Consider the following 24,012-nt stretch of genomic DNA (forward strand, 5'->3'; position numbering starts at 1 on the left):
TTTTAATTCCAAAAATAGTTTTTAATTATTTCTTTATTCAAAAATAAATCTAAATTAGTTTATTAATTAATTTTAATTAGTAATTAATTATTTTAATTGGTCAATTAATTTAAATATTAATTGATTAATTAATTTAATTAATTATTAATTGATATTAATTAATTAATTATTTGGATTTAATTATCCTTTTTGATTTAAAAATTCCGAAAAATAGTTTCGAGCTTTGAAATATTTTTCTAAATTATGTTCAAGGCTCGTTAATTGTTTATGAAGGATATCAAGTCCAATTACGAGTATCTGGACTTGATTATTAATTTATAAAGTGATTCTTTTATCGATTTTAATTCCGAATAATGTTTAAAAATTCTGGAAAATTCCCGAAAAATCATTTTTAACCCAAGACTTGATTTGACGTCAATCGGGATGGGAGACCTTATATGAAATATGTTGTCTGCTATCTGTTTGATGTGTTATGTGCCGATAGAAGAGTTAGAAAACGGTTTTGAGCATAATTTTTGATCCGTAAGTCAGATTTAGACGAAACGAAAAAGGGATTAAAGCTCGTGTAGTCTATTTTAATATGATGTAATAATATGATGGAGTAGAGAATGTGATTATGTGTTGTTAAATATGTAGAATATGGTTATATGTGATCTAATTGTTATAAATCGATGGTCACGTGAAGTACGTGTTTATTTATGATATTATAAATGTGATAAATGATTTGTGTGACATGGTGTTATGTCCTGATGGATAGTGGATAATAATATATGGATTATACGATTTAGAATTGGTTGTTGGTTGGGAATAGGTTGACAGGTGGATAACCTTATAAATAGACGAGACCCTGTCAGGTTATTGATAGGATTTATATGATAATTGATTTGTGATGTGTTATATGGAATATGATTTGATTATATGATAGAGTCAAAGCATGACTATGTGTTAAGTGATATTTGATAGGTTTAAAGGGATATATAAGTGGGTATCGATATACGTGATATGTATATGCGATAAATGGATTAGTGATTATAGTATTATTTTATTCTCGTAAAGGATTTGGACGTGACGAGTACGCTTGAAGACATCAGAAAGTCAGAATGGTTTTGCAAAGCGAATAAAGGATGAATCGAGTAAGCGAGGCAGTGTGGCGAGTAGAGTATAGCCAGAGATGGTCTAAAGACTATGATATGCCTAGATTGTGAAAGTGGAAAGATGAGATTGAGCTGTGAGTTGGGAATCAGATTTAAGGCAAGTATCCTGCACCCTGCTTTTGGATATATTGCAAATATTCTGATTCATTCTTTTGATGTGTTGCAAGTATCCTATACCCTTCTTTTGGATATCTTGAAATTATTCTGATCCATTCTTTTCGTATGTGTTGCAACTATTTGTTCCTCTCTTTTTCATATTTGAAAGTGTAAATATTTTATCCATCCTTTTCTAATCCTCAAAAAAATTCAGATAATTCTAGTTTTACAAATTAATTCGAAGTTCAGATTGTCATTGAAGCATGTGTTGCTCAGTGATGGTTAGAACCTAGAATGACTTGGGATCTTCTTGATTATTCAACCCGCCATTGTCATGCTGGTTTAGCAGGCTAAATTCAGTTGCTTAGCCGATAATGGAGGATACTGAATAGTTAAGGATTTCCTGAACTATGATTTATGGAAGGATGGACTCTGGTTTATAAAAAGTTGATTGTCAAGTTTGATTCGAAGTTATTCGGTTATGAATATTGATTGTGATACTGTTCTATTGATTTACTGACCTGTTGAATTGAATTATAGAATTGGATTATTGTTTTTACACAAAAATATGTGGACCAGATGAATGGTCATGTTAGGCCAATGAGTGCCTTGGATCCAGTGATAGAGTATGGCGGGGCCTGCTCGGGGTTAGGCATGACTGATCAGCAGCCTAACCTTGGTTTTAATTAAAAATGTGGTAGACCAATTCAATAATTCTTATGAATGATTGAATTCCTCAGTTTTCCATTGCTACAAGGTATTGTGAATCATTTTATACAATACCCTGATCTTATGAATTTACATCGAATCTTTTATTAAAGTATCTTGAGCTTGTGAATTCCTTCTATATTGTTCAAAATTTCATTGTTATTATTACTTGCTGAGCATTGTTGCTCACTCTTGCTATTCTCTTTTAACCATTTCAGAAAGGATTAAAGATGAATGGCTAGACTGTGATTGCGAGTAAGGATAAGGCTAGGCAAGGAGTCAGAGGTGTTAAGGATCCAGTGGTTGAGAAGTGTCCAGGAAGATTATAAAGTTGGTGCTAGCTAGAGTTGAGCTATTGAGGTTCAGATGTAAGGTATTGTTTATTGGTAGTGGTTGATTCTAATTTCAATACTGTAACCTGGATGCGATCCTGTTGTTTTTAGGGGGTTAAAATGTTCTCATTCAAATCTTTTATTAAATGTTTTCAAGTTTTAAATTCTTTGATTTCATTATCTTTTCAAAAAAAAAAAACAGGTTTTCAAATGTGTTTTTAAAAGGTTTTGTGTGGTGACGTTAGAATCCAGGCCCCCGGATTCTGGACCGTCACAAGATAGGCTTTTCAGAGTGTGTACACAACTAAAAAAAGCCTGAATGTATAATGTGCTTAGGTTTAAAGTCATATAAATAAATTATTGACTGGCCTTTTAAAATTATGTCCATATCAAATAAAAACACTAATTTATATTTAAAAAAATACATTTTTACTCGCTTTTTTGCACTTTGAGCTTCAGCATTAAGCGTAAAAAAGCATTGAACACAAAGAAGCAGGGTTTCTGTGTTTGCTCTGTACTTCAGAAAAGCAAAACCCAATGCTTCGCACGTGTAATTTTAGTATCTGGCCTCTGAACGATGTCCGAGTGATAACTTGAGAGGTGATGGCCCAAAACTGCAAATGGGGAATGGTGCTGGATTAGCCAACATTGATTTGATTAAACTTAATTTGTAAAGAGAAACCAAGAGATGACAGATGAAGACATGTTAAAAGGATGCATCTGTGAAAACTCTTAGAGATGTTTCACATACATAGTCGTAAAATTAAGTAATCAGCTTGGCTAAGGGAAAAGAAGAAGCAAAAATCTAATCATGTGACCATAAAATTGAATGATACATCAGGCCTCAGTTCCGCGGTTAACTGTCAACTCATACAATGTCTCTCCTACCATGCAGTGAGACCACTTCTGTCAAATTCAACTTGGATATGAGTAAATTTCCCAGGACCCGTTTTCCTTCCTTTCAAAGCCCTAGGTGACTAGTATTTACCTGCAAAACAAGAAATCAGACAATGTTCACGAAAAGGACCAGTCACTTACAAGGACCATAGGCTAGGACGACAGAGACACGAAAAAAAATCTTCCAATTTATGAAGAGAATTTTAGCTCAAGATACATTTACATAATTACAGCATCAAAACGCAAATTCTCAAATTTCATGTCAGCCTCTTCTTAGTTGTACTGTGCTTACCAGAGATATGTTTGTCAGGATGGTAGTATAAATGGTAAAAGTAAGGTGCATAGTACTATTACTAGTGAGTAAAGTGTCTTGTCAGCTTTAGGTAGTAAAAATTAACAGTTTTAATGTTAAATTCAATTTTTAATTTGAATATATAAAGAGGAATGTCCCCCCCCCCTCTCCCCTGTTTATGTATCAATGACTTGGTGGCTCTGATGAAATAAGAGATATCTATGTTGTAATATATCGAACCAGATGAGACCTTATATGAAGCACCTAACTAATATCAAACACATAGCTAAAACATAGGTGGGGCATAATATAATAACAAGCTAACATCATTACTAAGAATTAGCACTTGCTGTGAAAGGCTACTAAAACTAATATTGAAACTAAAGCCACTACACTGCTACATAGTTGGGAAAAATTCAGGGTAGGAAGGCTTAGTTTTGACCAAGAGTGGCTCGACCCCTATGGGTAGGTGTCAATAGCACAGGAGATCTACTAGACGTGACTCTTAACTTTGTCCAGCTCGTTCAATATTAATTATGTCCGAAGTCCAAACAATATGTCAATAATATTCTCACATTCATCACTTCTGCAGTCATATGCCTTTTTTATTGTTCAACGCCGAAACCTATGCATCACAAATTCACAATCGGCTTTACTATACACCATAGTTGGCTTTATAACTACAAAGTAGAGTATTTTGTCACACAGAACTCCGCTGGTATCCCTTCACTTCAACCACCTCATCTTTATAAGGTGCTATTTGCGAAGCACATTCTTAACCTCCCGTCTTTCTATATGATACAACACAAGCACTTAAAATTGTTCTTTTTTCGTACCCAATGCTCCAGACTTTTAAATTGGTCCTTCCGCTCTCTGCTGAAACTGCAACAGAGCTATCCAGTTAAAGAACTACTAATGGCCAAAGATTGTGCTTCCAATTCACGAATGCCTCCTCTCAATCTAACTTCCCATCCGCTTCACTTGACTATTTCAACTCCACAAACACAGCTTTCTCACACATGACACGTACATAGACGAATTGTATTCATAACTAGGCTATAAGTCTATGGTATCCATCGAAAATTCTCATCCAAATTATTGTAAATATGAATAGCACCAAAATGTATTGGTGTCACCAGTTATCTTCTAACACATTGCTTAAAGCTACCGGACATAAGCTTTTAAGTTACACCCATAATGCACTTCTATTGCCAACCGCTTACCAAGTTATTATTTTTTATTTCATCTTTAAAAGTTCTGTTTAGCTAGTCAACTCTATCTGAAAAAATTATTGCATGCTGTAAGAGAACCGTATTTAAGAGGGGTGTATTGGATTGGGATTTTAAAGCATTTTTTTGCATTCATGAAATCCGAGGGTATTCGATTGGGATTGTTTGAAATCCATTAAAATCTTGAGGTATTCAATTGGGATTTTAAATTATGCTACAAAATCTGGTGGTATTCAATTGGGATTTTAAATTATGCTTTAAAATCCGATGGTATTCAATTGGGATTCTTTAAAATCCATTAAAATCTGATGGTATTCAAATGCTGATGAATTTTTTTTCATTTCATAAAATGATGGATTTTGTGGCATTCTTCAGTGTATTTTAAGTTTTTTGAAATCCCACCAAATTCAATGGGATTTTGAAGCATTGTACCTAAATCCTATCAACTCTGCGACATTTCATCAAGAATCCGTACAAAATCAAAATCTCATACAATCCATTAAAATCCATAGACTAAAAACAATGCATTAAAATCCCAATCGAATACACCCCCGTAAGTTTCCAAGAAGCCGCAGAAGAGAATGATCAAGGCTAGCGACAAGTTTAGGTTTTTGTTCAACTGGGAAAATATGGAGGATACTTCTCGAGACATGAATCTGTTGCATGGGAAAAGGAAGAAGGAACTCTAATGTACAAGACCAATGGCTTACAAGTCGATAATACTACTCGACTATTCCATTAAGTGGCCATAATTAATCTACATAATATCTTATTCATCTACAGGTTAATTTAAATTACAGAACACTTTAACCAGTAAAAGTGAGTATATACCTTTGAGTTCTGGTTGAGGGTTTTAACTATATTTGTCACAGTAGAACAGACTGTTGCTTCAGAAGATAATAAATTAGCAACTCTCTCAAGAGACCTCAGCTCTTCATGAAACTCTAACTGCAGAACCAGTGAAGAGAAATGTTCATCCACAACCAATCCAAAATACTTCACAACATTTGCAAGCGTCGGAACCCAATTACAAGCGTTCAACCCCAGCACAGACGAACCTTTAGGACAAGGATACACTTGAGGAAACCTTTCATACTTCCTCAACCACTTTCCTAGATACCGAATCAAACTCATCAACTCCTCACCATTTAACTTGCTAACACAAGACAAAAACACCCCTTCATCAAGATCCTCCCGCGCAATCAAATAATGCAAACACAACTCGTTGGCCGAAAACCCATCATACGCAATCATCAACAAAACCGCAGCCTCCTTGGCTAAATTTCTAACTTTTCCTCCAACCCCTTTAACATCTGCCTTCTCAATAGCCTCTAAAACATCACCCTCCCAAACCTTCCTCAAACTAACCATGCTACCATAAACCTCTCTTGACGGACTCAAAAAATACTTCAAAATCAATACAAAATCACCCAATTGAACATCCTTAACATGTTTTAAAAACGAACAAACCATCTCAGACCTCCCTTTCACAATCAAATTCCTAATTAAATTACCCGAAACCAACGGGGTCACAAACCCGAAAACAATCAAACTTTCCAAAACCTCCCAAATCTCCAAAACAACACAACCCTCCAAAACCAATCCCAACACATCAACACCCAATAAAGACCCAAACTTTCCAATCAATTTCCCAACCCCATCATCCTCACCAACAGAGACACCTATTTTCTCACCACAAGAACCAAAAAAACCATCCAACATCTCTAAAAACTCAATCTCGCCAAACCCACTTAGATTTTTCAATTTTCTTCTTAAGGCTTTCGAGAACTTCTGGCCTAGTTCAATAATCTGCAAATCAAGCTTTGATATTTCCCACCCATCATCACATTTTGAAAGAAGTGATGAAATATTAATCTGGGATTTTAGATTGAGTAAAATTGGGTCTGGATTAAGGAGAATTGGGTAGTTTGAATCAGAAGTGAAGTGGGTTTTGTGGGCTGATGCCCTTGTAATAGTTTCAAGTAAAGACATGGATGAAATTAGGAGTTCAATTTTACTAGGGTTTAACGGGTGACTTGTATTGTAAGTTGAAGAGGGTTTAGACACTGGGCTGCTTTGTTGGGTCGGCCGATGGGTTTACGTCACCCAAGTCCTGGAAGCGGCATACAGTTTTGAATTTTTATTTTTTTTCTGGTAAGCCAAATTTTATTTTATTTATAATAAAAGCAGGACATTACAAGAGAGCCGCTACAAACTCAGCAACAAACCATACTATAGGGCAGCAAAGAGACCACATACAAGACTTAACTACTAGACAGCCAAAGCTAAAAACGAAACTTAACACCCAGAAACCTACATTTAGAGATTAGCAAAGCAGACCCTGAGCATACTAGAGGGAGTTTAGGTTCTACTATAACTACCTATGCAGCAGCATATCCTCAGTCGATATCAGCAAAAGGAGGCTCAGAAGCCAGAAGAGAGCGCCTAGGTCCGAGGCTTCCCAAGAACGAGTTTTCCACGGCACCGTCGCCGATAAATAGCAGGATCATATTCAGCAGTTTCAAAAGCTAACGTGTTAAAAAGAATATTATTATTATGTTTAGCGGATATTCATTAAACGGACAAAAAATAACTTGTCAATTACCGGGTTTCTAATCACTCACACTCAAAAGGAGGGCAATCCAACTTCCATTCAAGCAGCTTCCCCTTGTTGGAAGTTTGTCATTTTGAGCACAAATTTGAGTGAGGCTCGGCTATGTGTTCGTGGCGGGTTATGCTTGGATTATGTTTTCCCCCGAGAGAGCTTTCCAATGCATGTTTATTCACTCAAAATGACTAAGGAATGGATGAGTTGTGATGATCCAAAGTTGCTTCCTTAGTAGTGGAAAATTGGAAAAGAAACTAGAGTCCCACATAGAAAAGAATATAGGCCTTCCATGGCTTTATATAGTAGAACACTCTTGTAGTGTTTAACTTGTGTTGGTGTGTTATGCTCCACCACCTACGTGCGCGCAGGGGGGGTGCAAATTGTGGGATTTTGAGGCAAATCTCGTGGCTTCGCAAGCCTCGGGCTTTTCCGCGTGTGTGACCTGCGGGCACGAATGCAGCAAAATCTGGGCCCGAAGAATTACGGACTAGTTCTGCTGAATTTAATTTTCCACTGGGCTTGGGCTCAATTAAATTGACAGAAATTAATTCCGATTTGATTTCGGATTAATTGTTTGGTTTAAATTAATTCGTTTTGATTACGGATTTAATTTATAACCGCGTAAATTAATTAACGCGTTTTAATTATTTACGAAGCGTAGCACACAAGTCTTGCATGGCCTATATATATTCATTATAGTTTAGGGTTTGCATTCACGAAAACACACAGCCTCTCGCATACAAAACCCTAGCCGCGTCGGTGATAGTTCTCAGTCTTGTTCTGGTTCGTCGAAGGTGCTTATTGCATCGTTCAATCCGTTTTATCCTGGGAGGCGATCGTTCATCACACACGGTGAGGGTGGAATACGCTTTAAGGAGACAGTTACGCACTGGACTCGGATTCCTGTTCATATATCCTTCGTTCTATCCTGCCTCCTTACGTTTACTGTTTTGTCACGCACACACACAAACGCACATATTGAATTGTTGGTTTTGCACAGATTGTATAACAATCTTAAAGCGTATTTAGTTCTGTTTTTACATCTGTGATTGATTGATTTGGTTTGTTTGCGTGTTGGAATACAGACTCAATGGAGAATGTTAATGGAGCAATCCCCACGAACGGTATGGCTGTTGATCCCAACGCACTGGTTAATCCAGATGGGGGTCAGACGCAGCAGTCGCAGGCTAACCCCAATGCACTGGTTAATCCAGATGGGGGTGTGCCGCCTGGTTCTGGACCTACGCCTGCAAGATCTGGTTCTGGACCTACGCCTGCGGGCTCTGGTTCTGGACCTACGCCTACGGGTTACGGTTCTGGGACTACGCCTCCGGGCTATGGTTCTGCGGGACATATGACCTTTGGTCAGTTCAGTGTCCCACTTACACACTGTCCGGCAGGACATGTTCCTCAGCCGGGTATGACTGCTGTGCATACAGCGCCTGGTGCGCCTGTTGCGCCCTTTGCGCCAGCTATGCCTCATGTGCCTACTTCTCACGCTGAAAGGCCAGAAAAGTTCAATGGAACGAACTTCAAACAGTGGCAGCAGAAGATGTTGTTCTACCTGACCACACTGAATTTGTCTCGCTATCTGAGAGAAGAGACACCTATGCTCACTGTTGAGAGTGATACGCAGGCGGTGTTTGCCGTTGATGCATGGAAGCACTCCGACTATATCTGTCGGAACTATGTGCTTAATGGTTTGACTGGCCCGCTGTATGATGTGTACAGTTCGAAGGTAACATCTAAGGACTTATGGGAATCACTTGACCGTAAGTATAAAACCGAAGATGCCGGTGCCAAGAAGTGGATTGTTGGACGCTTTCTTGACTACAAGATGGTGGATTTCAAGACTGTTGACAGTCAGGTGCAAGAGTTGTAGCTGATTATTCATGAGATGCATGCCGAGCGGATGGGTCTCACAGAATCTTTCCAAGTTGCTGATTATTCAAGACTGTTGACAGTCAGGTGCAAGAGTTGTAGCTGATTATTCATGAGATGCATGCCGAGCGGATGATCCAAAGTTGCTTCCTTAGTAGTGGAAAATTGGAAAAGAAACTAGAGTCCCACATAGAAAAGAATATAGGCCTTCCATGGCTTTATATAGTAGAACACTCTTGTAGTGTTTAACTTGTGTTGGTGTGTTATGCTCCACCACCTACGTGCGCGCAGGGGGGGTGCAAATTGTGGGATTTTGAGGCAAATCTCGTGGCTTCGCAAGCCTCGGGCTTTTCCGCGTGTGTGACCTGCGGGCACGAATGCAGCAAAATCTGGGCCCGAAGAATTACGGACTAGTTCTGCTGAATTTAATTTTCCACTGGGCTTGGGCTCAATTAAATTGACAGAAATTAATTCCGATTTGATTTCGGATTAATTGTTTGGTTTAAATTAATTCGTTTTGATTACGGATTTAATTTATAACCGCGTAAATTAATTAACGCGTTTTAATTATTTACGAAGCGTAGCACACAAGTCCTGCATGGCCTATATATATTCATTATAGTTTAGGGTTTGCATTCACGAAAACACACAGCCTCTCGCATACAAAACCCTAGCCGCGTCGGTGATAGTTCTCAGTCTTGTTCTGGTTCGTCGAAGGTGCTTATTGCATCGTTCAATCCGTTTTATCCTGGGAGGCGATCGTTCATCACACACGGTGAGGGTGGAATACGCTTTAAGGAGACAGTTACGCACTGGACTCGGATTCCTGTTCATATATCCTTCGTTCTATCCTGCCTCCTTACGTTTACTGTTTTGTCACGCACACACACAAACGCACATATTGAATTGTTGGTTTTGCACAGATTGTATAACAATCTTAAAGCGTATTTAGTTCTGTTTTTACATCTGTGATTGATTGATTTGGTTTGTTTGCGTGTTGGAATACAGACTCAATGGAGAATGTTAATGGAGCAATCCCCACGAACGGTATGGCTGTTGATCCCAACGCACTGGTTAATCCAGATGGGGGTCAGACGCAGCAGTCGCAGGCTAACCCCAATGCACTGGTTAATCCAGATGGGGGTGTGCCGCCTGGTTCTACACCTACGCCTGCAAGATCTGGTTCTGGACCTACGCCTGCGGGCTCTGGTTCTGGACCTACGCCTACGGGTTACGGTTCTGGGACTACGCCTCCGGGCTATGGTTCTGCGGGACATATGACCTTTGGTCAGTTCAGTGTCCCACTTACACACTGTCCGGCAGGACATGTTCCTCAGCCGGGTATGACTGCTGTGCATACAGCGCCTGGTGCGCCTGTTGCGCCCTTTGCGCCAGCTATGCCTCATGTGCCTACTTCTCACGCTGAAAGGCCAGAAAAGTTCAATGGAACGAACTTCAAACAGTGGCAGCAGAAGATGTTGTTCTACCTGACCACACTGAATTTGTCTCGCTATCTGAGAGAAGAGACACCTATGCTCACTGTTGAGAGTGATACGCAGGCGGTGTTTGCCGTTGATGCATGGAAGCACTCCGACTATATCTGTCGGAACTATGTGCTTAATGGTTTGACTGGCCCGCTGTATGATGTGTACAGTTCGAAGGTAACATCTAAGGACTTATGGGAATCACTTGACCGTAAGTATAAAACCGAAGATGCCGGTGCCAAGAAGTGGATTGTTGGACGCTTTCTTGACTACAAGATGGTGGATTTCAAGACTGTTGACAGTCAGGTGCAAGAGTTGTAGCTGATTATTCATGAGATGCATGCCGAGCGGATGGGTCTCACAGAATCTTTCCAAGTTGCTGCTGTGATAGAAGCTGCCTCCTGGATGGAAAGATTTTCAGAACTACCTTAAGCATAAGCGAAAGGAGATGACTATAAAGATCTGATTGTTAGACTTCGCATTGAAGAACATAACAGGGGATCCGGAAAGAAGCCTATTGCCGGTGAAAAGGCAAATATGGTGGAGCATGCACAAAGCTCCAAGTCCAAGAAGACCAGTTCAGGGAAAGGGGCTAAACTGGCACCTAAAGGAGGAGTTTTGAAGCCTTCGAAGTTCCAAGGAAAGTGATTCAATTGTGATAAAGTTGGTCATAAGTCTGCTGACTGCAGGAAGCCTAAGAAGACAAACAAGAAGAAGGAAGCAAACATGGTTGATGATATCTCCAAGGAGATAGGTGATATAGACCTCTGTGCTACGGTCTCTGAGGTGAACCTGGTTGGATCTAATTCGCGAGAATGGTGGATTGATACAGGAGCATCTAGGCTTATTTGCTACGACAAGGCGACTTTCTCTAGCCTTGTAGCTTCTGATGCTGGTGAGAAGCTCTACATGAGAAACTCTGCGACTTCTACCATTGAAGGGGAAGGCACGGTGATTCTGAAGATGACCTCTGGGAAGAATCTGACTTTGAAAAATGTACTTTATGTGCCTGATATTCGCAAGAACCTTGTGTCCGGTTCTTTGTTGAGTAAACATGGCTTTCGCATTGTAATAGAGTCAGATAAAGTTGTTTTGTCTAAGAGTGGTATGTTTGTAGGCAAGGGCTATGCTAGTGATGGGCTGTTTAAGCTCAATGTAATGTCCGTTAAGGAAAATAATAAAATGAAGAATTCTTCTGCTTACTTGCTTGAGTCTCCTAATTTATGGCATGCTAGATTAGGACATGTGAATTATGACACTTTACGAAGATTAAGTGCAAAAGAATACATACCAAAACTAACTATTAATTCAAAACATAAGTGTGAAACTTGTGTTGAGGCAAAATTAACGAGATCATCTTTTAAACGTGTGGAAAGAAACACCAAGGTGCTGGACCTAATACATAGCGATATATGTGATTTGAAATTCGCTCCAACAAGAGGAGGAAACAAGTATTTTATTACATTCATAGATGATTGTACAAAATACTGTTATATATATTTGCTGAAAAGCAAAGATGAAGCTATAGATAAATTTAAAATCTATAAGGAAGAAGTCGAGAGACAACAAAATGAGAAAATCAAAAGGATTCGTAGCGATCGTGGAGGTGAATATGTTGAACCTTTTGGGGAATTATGTTCACAACATGGTATAATCCATGAGGTCACTGCACCATACTCCCCTCAGTCAAATGGAGTGGCTGAGAGGAAGAATCGCACTCTCAAGGAGATGATGAATGCGATGTTTCTAAGCTCTAGACTTCCGCAATCAATGTGGGGGGGAGCCATCTTAAGCGCAAATAATATTTTAAATATTACGATGCGCAAGAATAAGGATGTGAGTCCTTATGAAATGTGGGAGAAAAAGAAACCGAGTTACAAACACCTGAAAGTGTGGGGGTGCCTTGCTAAGGTACTGATCCCTACACCTAAGAAGGTGAAGATTGGTCCGAAAACCGTGGATTGTATCTTCATCGGATATCCTCCGCGTAGTACAGCATATCGGTTTCTTGTGTATGATTCTAAGATTCCTGAGATTCAAAAGAATACGATCATGGAATCAAGAAATGCCTCATTCTTTGAGACTACGTTTCCTTGTAATCCAAGAAACGAGCACCCTACGACATCTAAACGAACTCATGAATCTATAGATGATGAAAATGAGAATGATGAAAGTGAAGATGAAAATGTGGGGGTTGTGAGGAGAAGCAAAAGACAACGAACAGAGAAATCTTTTGGGTCAGACTTCATGACCTATTTGCTCGAAGAAGGTGATCCGAAAACCTATAAGGAAGCGGTCACCTCACCTGATGGACCTATGTGGAAAGAAGCCATCAAAAGCGAGATTGATTCTATCCTACAGAATCACACTTGGGAGTTAGTGGACCTGCCACCTGGTTGTAAAGCACTAGGCAGCAAATGGGTTTTCAAAAAGAAATTGAAACCTGATGGAACCATTGATAAGTATAAGGCCAGACTTGTAATCAAAGGATACAAGCAACAGAAAGGCCTTGATTATTTTGATACGTATTCTCCTGTGATGAGAATCACGTCTATAAGGATGATGTTTGCAATCGCTGTGATGCGAAACTTAACAGTGCATCAGATGGATGTGAAAACAGCTTTTTCTAAATGGGGATATAGATGAGGAAATCTATATGGAACAACCTGAAGGGTTTGCTGTCCCCGGGCAAGAAAGGAAAGTCTGTAAATTAGTGAAATCACTATACGGCTTGATGCAAGAGCCTATGAAATGGCATGAGAAATTTGATGAGGTCGTGTTAGCACACAACTTCAAGATCAACGAATGTGATAGCTGTGCCTATTACAAGGATGACGAGAGCGGTTATGTCATGATGACATTGTATGTGGATGATCTACTTATTGCCGGAAGCAATGATAAAGTGATCAAATCCACAAAGGACATGTTAAAATCAAGATTTGACATGAAAGACATGGGACTGGCAAATGTAATTCTGGGAATCCAAATTTCTAGAACATCAGATGGTCTCGCACTAAGTCAACCTCATTACGTTGACAAGATCCTTGAGAGGTTTCTTAAGGATGACACTGAAAAAGCTAGGACACCTGTGGATATGACTTTACATCTATCCAAGAATAAAGGTGAAGGGGTCTCTCAGTTGGAGTACTCTAGGATAATTGGAAGTCTGATGTACTTAATGAGTTGTACAAGACCAGACATTGCGTACTCAATTAGCAAGTTGAGTAGGTTCACGAGTAATCCTGGAGATGATCACTGGAAAGCGATCATAAGGGTACTAAGGTACCTAAGGGGAACTCGAGACTATGGATTGCACTATGGCAGATACCCAGCAGTATTAGAAGGATATACTGACGCAAACTGGATATCTAGCAAGAAGGCACTAAAGTCTACGAGTGGCTACGTGTTTACACTGGGTGGAGCAGCAGTATCATGGAAATCCTCCAAGCAAACGGTTATAACTCACTCCACTATGGAAGCTGAGTTCGTGGGTTTAGATAAATGCGGTGAAGAGGCTGAATATCTACGCCAATTTCTAGAGGATATTCCAAGATGGCCTAGGCCTGTGACTGCAATAGGGATACACTGTGATAGTCAATCCGCTATTGGCAGAGCACAGAGCACAATGTATAATGGGAAGTCCCGTCATATACGACGATGACATAGTTCCATTAGACAATTAATCTCAACCGGGATTATCACTATTGACTATATACCGTCAAAGGATAATATTGCGGATCCGCTTACCAAAGGGTTACCAAGAGAAGTGGTTGAGAAATCATCGAGAGGAATGGGTCTTAAGCCTATAGCTTAACAGCATCATGGTGGACACCCAACCATTGCTGACTAGAGATCCCAAGAACTTGGTTCAATGGGACAACTAAATCATGATGACCAAATTACTGTGGGGGTAAACCCTGGCCTGTTCCTATGATGATGAAACAGTGAGACCCGTAAGGTACGAGGTTAAGCCTTGAGCTTTTAATGATCTTTGGTGAATACATGGAGTGGTACACGCATGGAATTCAGTTGAGTAAACGCGGGTTACTCTATAAGATAAAGATCACCTATGTAGGAGAGAAGTGGGGCCGCTTCAAAAGAGAATTGCAAGGAACAATTCTTTAGAAACTCCCGCAGAACCAGGACGATGTTCCATGGCCAAAATGGACATACTCATGAGAACTGAACAAGTCAGAAAGGATATAGTGATAAGTATATCATCGTTTACACAAACGGTCGAACAGTTCAAGGACAAGCACGTCCACTGTCTACCAGTAAAGTCGATGTGCTTAATCGATAGAAGGTTCAAGGAGCATTCTCTACCTATCGTATGCTATATCTGATCGCAGAAACTATCACCAAAAGTCAAACCCCGTGTCTGTCTGTCTGGTGTGTGCTACTGAAAATCATCAATCTCACTCATGTGGGGGATTGTTGGAAGTTTGTCATTTGAGCACAAATTTGAGTGAGGCTCGGCTACGTGTTCGTGGCGGGTTATGCTTGGATTATGTTCTCCCCCAAAAGAGCTTTCCAATGCATGTTTATTCACTCAAAATGACTAAGGAATGGATGAGTTGTGATGATCGAAAGTTGCTTCCTTAGTAGTGGAAAATTGGAAAAGAAACTAGAGTCCCACATAGAAAAGAATATAGGCCTTCCATGGCTTTATATAGTAGAACACTCTTGTAGTGTTTAACTTGTGTTAGTGTGTTATGCTCCACCACCTACGTGCGCGCAGGGGGGTGCAAATTGTGGGATTTCGAGGCAAATCTCGTGGCTTCTCAAGCCTCGGGCTTTTCCGCGTGTGCGACCTGCGGGCACGAATGCAGCAAAATCTGGGCCCGAAGAATTACGGACTAGTTTTGCTGAATTTAATTTTCCACTGGGCTTGGGCTCAATTAAATTGACAGAAATTAATTCCGATTTGATTTCGGATTAATTGTTTGGTTTAAATTAATTCATTTTGATTACGGATTTAATTTATAACCGCGTAAATTAATTAACGCGTTTTAATTATTTACGAAGCGTAGCGCACAAGTCTTGCATTGCCTATATATATTCATTATAGTTTAGGGTTTGCATTCACGAAAACACACAGCCTCTCGCATACAAAACCCTAGCCGCGTCGGTGATAGTTCTCAGTCTTGTTCTGGTTCATCGAAGGTGCTTATTGCATCGTTCAATCCGTTTTATCCTGGGAGGCGATCGTTCATCACACACGGTGAGGGCGGAATACGCTTTAAGGAGACAGTTACGCACTGGACTCGGATTCCTGTTCATATATCCTTCGTTCTATCCTGCCTCCTTACGTTTACTGTTTTGTCACGCACACACACAAACACACGTATTGAATTGTTGGTTTTGCACAGATTGTATAACACCCCTTTCCTAAGAGCAAGTCCAATGATGAGCTATATCTTGTGCTATATCTATATTATAGCTCAAAATGACAAAAAATTCAACTCCAATGGTGTGCTAAACTTGGTGCTAAAATAGCATATTGCTATAGTTGGTGCTATATTTAGCACAAACTATAGCAATAGCTATAATTGCCACCTCATCAAAAAGTAAAAAAGTGGAGGGTTTTGAATAAAAAATAGATTTATATATCAACCTATTCAAGTACATGAATGCACATATATTCATTCATCATCCAGTTTTCTTTACAGTATATTAATGATTTTTTACACAAAATTGAAAACATGCAATGTTTATTACAAAAATTTAAAACGATGCAGCTTTACCACAAAATTAAAAACATACATTTAATTTTATCAGAACACCAACCATCCACGTTTATGCCTCACACCCACTTTTGCTATTGCATTCAACGTCCAACAAATTATTTTGTAGGCTATTTGATAAGCACCTCTATAAATATGTATATGCAAGACTGATCAGCTAGAATCAAAACACCAACAATGTCCTCTCAGTCTTCTGCAAGAAGAAAATCATTCACGCCGGAACAAGATGAAGCAATATGCAAATCATATTTGAGCATAACTGAAGATCCAATTATTGGTAGCTCGCAGCCAAGGAGTCAATTCTGGAGCAGAGTTCTACAAGAATATAAAGCGAAAACAAATGACTAGAGTCGGTCCGAAATAAGCATCCGATCTCGTTGGCAAATTATCCAAAAATGTTGTAACAAGTTTCGTGGGTGTTTAAAAAGTGTTGAAAGTTTAAATCTAAGTGGAATCATACGCCAAAATGAGGTAATTAATTTGATATACATTATACTCTTTAACTTTATCTCTGACAGGAATACATTATCTCTGACAGGAATAATTAAAATTATTGGTGAAAATAATACGACATAATGATTATGTAAAATTTGCTGAAATTGTATGATATTAGTAGGGGTGAGCAAAAAACCTATCTCAAAATGAAACCGAAACCGGGAAAAACCGGTTAAAATCGGACCGTCAAAAACCGAAACCAAAACCGGAACCGAAAAAATTAAACCGAACCATTTTGATTGGTTCGGTTGCGGTTATATCTCTAAACTGAACCGAAAAAAGACGAACTGGATATCGATTATTAACATAAATAATTAAATATAATTTTTTATAATCTATATAATAAAGTATAAACATTTGTAATTTTTTAAAGAAAATATATATAAAAATTAATAATAAGGTGCAGAACAGATTTAGCAGCTGGGCTTATATAAAAAGTTGGGCTTGTAATCTTGTATACACAGTTATACACTACAAGGCTTCAAGCACAAGTGCACAACTACAATTACAATCACTACGTCAGATTAAGTATGAAAATTAATGTAAAATTTGATTAGTAGTATATGCGTTTATTTTCTAATAGCAGAGACCTGAATACTATATAACGAGCAATTTCCCCTTCAGAAGTTTGCTATTAATATTGTGAGAGATGGATAGTTGTGATCTCTTCGTTATTTTATGCACTTCTGAACTAGTAACTGAAATACTAATAGACTTGATATGGCAGGATTCAGTAGCTTTGCAAGTAACAGATTCCCTAGTATGTTTATTACCAGGTTACTCATTTTTAAAAATAAGTGGTGTAGTGCTTTTGTAATACTAAAACTTAATCGCATTGATCCTTGTGACTAATGCAGTGGATGTGTATGACTTTGTTTATAAAATTTAATAAGAAGGGTGAGAAAGGTTTTTGATGATATTGTGGCATTTATCAGTCTGCACTTGCATACTTGCAGTGTTCTGATTGTAGTTTGTGATCATATTATTTTTCAATTTTGTAATTGTCGGTTTTGTAATCGAAACCGAACCGATTATAACCGAATCGGGTTTTTAAAACCGAAACCGAATCCGAATCCGAATCCGAACCGGAGATTGCGGTTTTCGATTTTAAAAATCGAGGATATATAGTTGCGGTTCCGGTTTTATCCCGAAACCGAGCCGAACCGGCCCATGCTCTCCCTTAGGTATTAGTTAATTGTTAGCTATATTTCAAAAACAATATTTTATTATTATTTATGGTACTTTAACATATTAGTGTATTATAATTTTAGTACTTTAACATTTTAATTTGGCGAGAGCTGTCATTGAGCTTTATTTTATCTATATTTTAAATATAAATAACCACTTTCTAATCTTAAATATAGAGGACCATATTACAGTTATTTAAAAATTTAGCTAACAGATCTTACTGTTGGAGTGGGTAGTTTTCTATCTTATTATCGAAAATTTCCGCCACGTCAGCAAATATAGCTAACAGCATCTCCAACGCTAAAAGCGTGAACTGTTAGCTAAAACAAGCTTAGCTATAATTTTATTGAACCAGCAGTGATTTTTGCTCCAACGGTTTTAGCTATGATTATTAGCTATATTTAAAATGTTATTCTTTTATTAATTTTGATAATATAATTAAATATAAATTTTAATAAATTTGCTCTGTATGAGTTAGTGAAAATAAAATGTTGTATTTAATAAAAATATATCTAATAATAATATTATACCATTTTTATATTTATGCCAATATTTTAAAGTAAACTGTATGATATAAAATAATTATTTTAACAAAAAAATATCTTATTTAATCATATTTTTCATAAATATGGTTAAAAATAAATTAATATCTTAACGGGTTATTATCAAATAAGGCACTCACTTTACACGAATATATTAACCGAAACACTTTCGAATTTTCGGTATCATTTAAAACACCAATTTCACAAATTTCATCAGTCCGCAAGGGCGTATCTTCTGGTTGGCTGGGGTTGGTCCCAGCCTGGGGAGAAATTTTAGAGCCCACTTAGTTAGTAGTATTAATATAATTTCAGTCCGGTTGAATAAAAAAATTAAGCCCTATTATTTTTTAAGTCTAACCCACCACAATCTAATGTAGCCCAATTTCTAGAGCCCAGCCTAGGGATGGGCATGTGGGCACTTTGGGATCCGGGAGTGCTATCCCCGCCCTCGATCCCCGAATTCAATACTCATCCCCGACCCCGACCCGAACCCCGAACGAGGATATTTTTCCTCTCCGATCCCCGCCCCGAACGGCGAACGCGAATCCCCGCGAGGATTCTGGGAATTTTATTTTTTGATAAAAAATTAATAACCTTATAATATATAATATACTTTTTAATAAATAAACATACTACTACCTCCCAATATACTAATAAAATGATATTATCTCATATTTTGAAGATCAAATCATATTAAAATTGATATATAATATAAATAAACGACAATTTTAAAATTATAAAATATATTATATTACAATATACTTATAATCGATTAATAAAAAAAGATTATTTTTAAATTTTAATAATATTATAAAAGTTATCTATTTTTAATATTTTATTTAGAATAATATTATATATATATATATATATATATATATATATATATATATATATATATATATATAAACACACACACACACAATCAGGGTCGGGAATCAGGGCGGTAAGACACGAATCCCCGACCCCGCCCCGATCTCCGAATATTTTGTAAAACCTTCTCCGATCCCCGCCCCGTCCCCGAAAAATTCCCCGAATCCCCGACCCGAACGGGGCAGGAAGCGGGGCGGGATCGAGCGGTACGGGGTGAATGCCCATCACTTACTCAGCCATACTAATAAACAAAGCATTAAACCAAAAAATTAGCCATGCGCCCCTAATCAAAACACCTGTTGGTCTGCTACGTACGTAAAGAAAATTTCACGAGACAAAAATCAAGCTTCTTGACTATTCACACTCTCCCTTATCTCAATTTTCAATTTTAGTTATATTTCAACGACGCTCCTCAGTCCTCACTCTTCTTTTCGATTACTGTAGTTATAACATCATGTCAGTAATTATTCTATTAATTTAAATATTTTGTAAAATTATGATGATTGATTATTGATTGAATTTGTGATTTTCAATTATATGTTGATCTGTATTGATCAATTAGTTAATTGTTATGAATTAGACATTATACAGCTTGCAAGAGATTAATTTTTAACGGTTGACTAATCAATTATCTTTTGTAGAAAAAGTGATTTTACAAACATAATTTTTGTTGTATGGATTTTTATTAAATATTAAATTTGAAGAATAAATCACATTAATAAAAATAATTAAATACATATATCAATAATTAGTTAGCTACAATGGGTTACTCTTAATTTTGTTCTTGTCACTGGCCACTGTCCAGGATCTAGGGGAGTAGTATATTTTGTCAATTTAAATTTTTTAGTTATTTGCTTTACTTATAATCTTATTTTAACTCAATGCAGGAGTCAAGATCGAAGGAGGAAGATATTTTCTTATTTTGGGACTCCTAGTACTCCTACAACTCCAACTCCAACTCCCACGGCTACTCCTAACGTGACTCCTGCTCCTAGTGTGACTCCTACGGCTACTCCTAACGTGACTCCTCCTCCTAGTGTGACTCCTACAACTACTCCTAATGTGACTCCTACTCCCAGCACCTTGTGTCACTCCTATTGATCTTGCATCCCTTGAACGTAATCCTGGGTTACGTCGTCCGATTTGGAAGTATCCGCCTAATGTACAAGATGACATTAGACTTGAATACATTAGATTGGGACCATGTCAACCTCAATTAAGGAAAGAGCAATATCCACCTACTCAATTTGGAAGTCAACGTCATCGATTTCAAGCATCTTGGTTTAACACATTCCCTTGGCTAGAGTATTCGATTTCGAAAGATGCAGCGTTTTGTTTTCCATGTTTCTTGTTTCAAAACGATGCATCTAGTCAAGTGGCATTTACGGTTGATGGATTTAGGTGTTGGAAAAGAGTGAATGATAATAACAAATGTTCTTTCTTGGTACACGTTGGAATTCCTAATTCAGCACATGGCAAGGCAATCAAATCTTTGAAGGGTTGCAGAATGTTACAAGGCATATTGATAAGGTCATAAATTCTCAATCTTTGGAAGAGGTAAAGAAAAATAGACTGAGATTGAGATTACTATAAAGTCTGTTTTATGGTTAACTTTGCGGGCATGTGCATTACGGGGTCATGATGAATCATCTACTTCTCGCAACATAGGTAATCTTATTGAGATGATTAAACTTATGGGAAGAATGAATGTTGATATTTCAAATGTTGTTTTGTAAAATGCACCAAAGAATGCTACGTACATTGCTCCAACAATACAAAAAGATATTTTGCATATCCTTGCTTCTAAAGTAAGAAAAAAAATTTGTTATGAGATAGGAGGATCTAAGTTTTGCATTTTAGTTGATGAAGCAATAGATGCATCACGTAAAGAACAAACGACTACTGTGCTTAGGTTTGTTGATGTTCATGGTGTCATACGTGAACGATTTTTTGATATTGTTAATGTGTCGGACACAACATCAGCAACTCTAAAGAAAGAAATATCTGATGTTCTTGCACGGAATAACTTGAGCATTTATGAAATGAGAGGTCAGGGTTATGATGGTGCTAGTAATATGCGTGGTGCATTTAATGGATCACAGGCATTGTTTCTTAAAGATTGCCCATATGCTTATTATGTACATTGTTTTGCTCACCGTTTATAGCTAGCATTGGTTGGAGCTGTTGAGAAACAGGATTCTATATGGGATTTTTTTTCTATGTTGTCTAATGTTGTGAACGTTGTTACTAGTTCTTATAAATGTCTGTCAGAGTTACAGATAGCACAAAGCATTGGGGTTGATCATTCTGTGGCTAGTGGGGAACGTGAGACTGAGAGGGGACTTAATCAGATTGGAAATTTACAATGTGCAGTATCTACCAGGTGGAGCTCTCACTTTAACTCTATTTGTAGTTTAATTGTTAAGTATAGTTCAATACTCACTGTGTTGGAAAGCATTATTACTTGTAGTACACCTTCGAACTCTATACGTGGAGAAGATAGAGGCTTTTTAAATGCACTTAAATCATTCAAGTTTTTATGTGTACTCTACTTGATCCATAAGATCATGGGCATCAAAGATTTACTTTGTCCAGCCTTACAAACTAAATCAATTGATATCTTGAATGTCGTGGATTTAGTTGCAACAACAAAAGAATTGCTACAATCTTTGAGAGCTGATGGTTTTGATGTTCTTTTGGAATATGTTATATCAGTTTGCGAAAAATTCGAAATTGATGTACCGGATATGAATTCTCGTTATATGGATAGTGTTGTGCCATAAAATCTCCCTGGGCTTATTTTATAGCCCATCATATTATTTGGGCTTCACTTGGGCTTATTGGAATCATTTGGTTGAGGATAATGGGCTTCACCATAGCTGGGTGAATCATTGAAGGTGTACAAGGAGGTATATGGACTTGCATTGGAAGCATAATGAAGGCTGCCATCAGAATGGGGTTGCACCTGAAGGCGCTTTAGGGGTTACCGCTGCTAGGGGTTACCGCTAAGTGCACCCTAGCTTGCAGTTACGGGGCTGTAGTTAGGGGATGCCGCTGGCAGGGCTTCCGCCGCCTGGGCAGAATGGCAGGCAGACTCCAAGCAGGACTCTTCTTCCTTGTTTCAAGGGGGACGAATTGGAGGCATATTGGGAGTGTATCAGCTATTATTTATCTACGAATTAAGAGATAAATACGTGCATTATGGAGATAATTACAATCGGGGAAGATAATTCAAGAATATTCGGATAATTATGCAAGATGAAGGCTTCAAGTGACCTACTTGGAGTGGGATACCTCTGGATAACTACTGAAAGAAGGCTGTTTTATCTCAAACTAGAGGGGATAAGAGCTTATCTCTTCAGAGTCCTAAATCGAGAACTACATGGGCTTGATCCCTATAAATATAGGGTATGTAGGCACCTTGCAAAGGGACTTGGATCATTTTCACGAGTTCTACACTCTAAAGAGAGGCACGTGTAACCTTTGTGACATATATTTCCGGGCAATCGCAGGACGGAATTCCATAATTTCGGCCTCGTTGTTTGGTTCTTTGCAAGCTCAGCCCTTAAACACATTTGTTTCTCATTTGTTTTTCTTAGTTTATGTTAACGGTAGCCCCTAAGAGCTAGCCGTGATTTTCGTAGTCTAACAGATATCCCTATAATTGTGCTACACGGTTCTGGGGGTGTTGTACCAATTCCTCTCACAACACTTTTTGGCGCTAGAAGGAGGGGATTACTGATCTTAGAGAGGAGAGATGTCAGAAATTCCCGAAAACATTGAAAACCCCAAGACGCCGGAAGGCGCTACGCAGGATGAAAGTGATGTTCCAAGCGGGGAACTAACCCGCGAGGAGATGAAGGCAAAAATGAAGAGAATGAGTAGGAGGATTGCCTCCTTGAAAAGAAAGTCAGCAAGGTCGAAAAAGGCTAGCAAGGTGACTCCCACCAAGCTAGATTTCGATGTAGAAGGCGGCAGGAAAGAAGGCGGTAATCCTGAGAAAGAAGCTAACCCCGAAATGGATGATAGAGAACACTCGCAGGCTGCTAGTGTGTTCGACCGCCTTGGGAGGAAACTGACCGAGCAAGACTTGCGGCACAGGCTTGGCAACAAGGCCCCTAACGGGGATGGACCTGAAGGCTCGCAACATAGGGCTCCTTCCAATCAGAGACATGAGAAGCCCGTGTCTAAAGCTCGGTCAAAGGATAAAAACCAAAGGCCGTCAAAGGTTATCTCCATTCATGACGATGAGGAAAGCTCAGGGTCGCACAATGATAATGAAGTAAGCAAAAAGAAAGATCAGCCCCTGGATGATGACTATGAGGTTGCACTTGATGATGGGGATGATAAATGCAAGATGGAAGAACTGCTGGAAGCCCTAAAGAAGGTGAAAGCCGATAAGAAGTCGAAAGCCGAGCTTACCGTAAAGTCACCCTTTACTAAGAAGGTTAGGGAGTCACCCCTACCTCGTATCTACAGGGGGGTTGGCGAC

At 38.4% G+C, this 24,012-nt stretch overlaps 1 protein-coding gene across 1 annotated transcript; it reads right to left on the reverse strand.

Moving 5' to 3' along the window:
- Positions 1–2,994: 2,994 nt before the first annotated feature.
- Positions 2,995–7,384, reverse strand: LOC108218341 (uncharacterized). Its single transcript, XM_017391250.2, has 2 exons — positions 5,540–7,384; positions 2,995–3,278 (listed from the first exon to the last, which is right to left on the reverse strand). Exons 1-2 carry the CDS (start codon positions 6,698–6,700, stop codon positions 3,252–3,254), a joined length of 1,188 nt encoding a protein of 395 aa, XP_017246739.2. The 5' UTR covers positions 6,701–7,384; the 3' UTR covers positions 2,995–3,251.
- Positions 7,385–24,012: the final 16,628 nt, after the last annotated feature.

This window comes from Daucus carota, chromosome 1 (assembly GCF_001625215.2).
Source record: "Daucus carota subsp. sativus chromosome 1, DH1 v3.0, whole genome shotgun sequence".
Lineage (NCBI taxonomy): Eukaryota > Viridiplantae > Streptophyta > Magnoliopsida > Apiales > Apiaceae > Daucus > Daucus carota.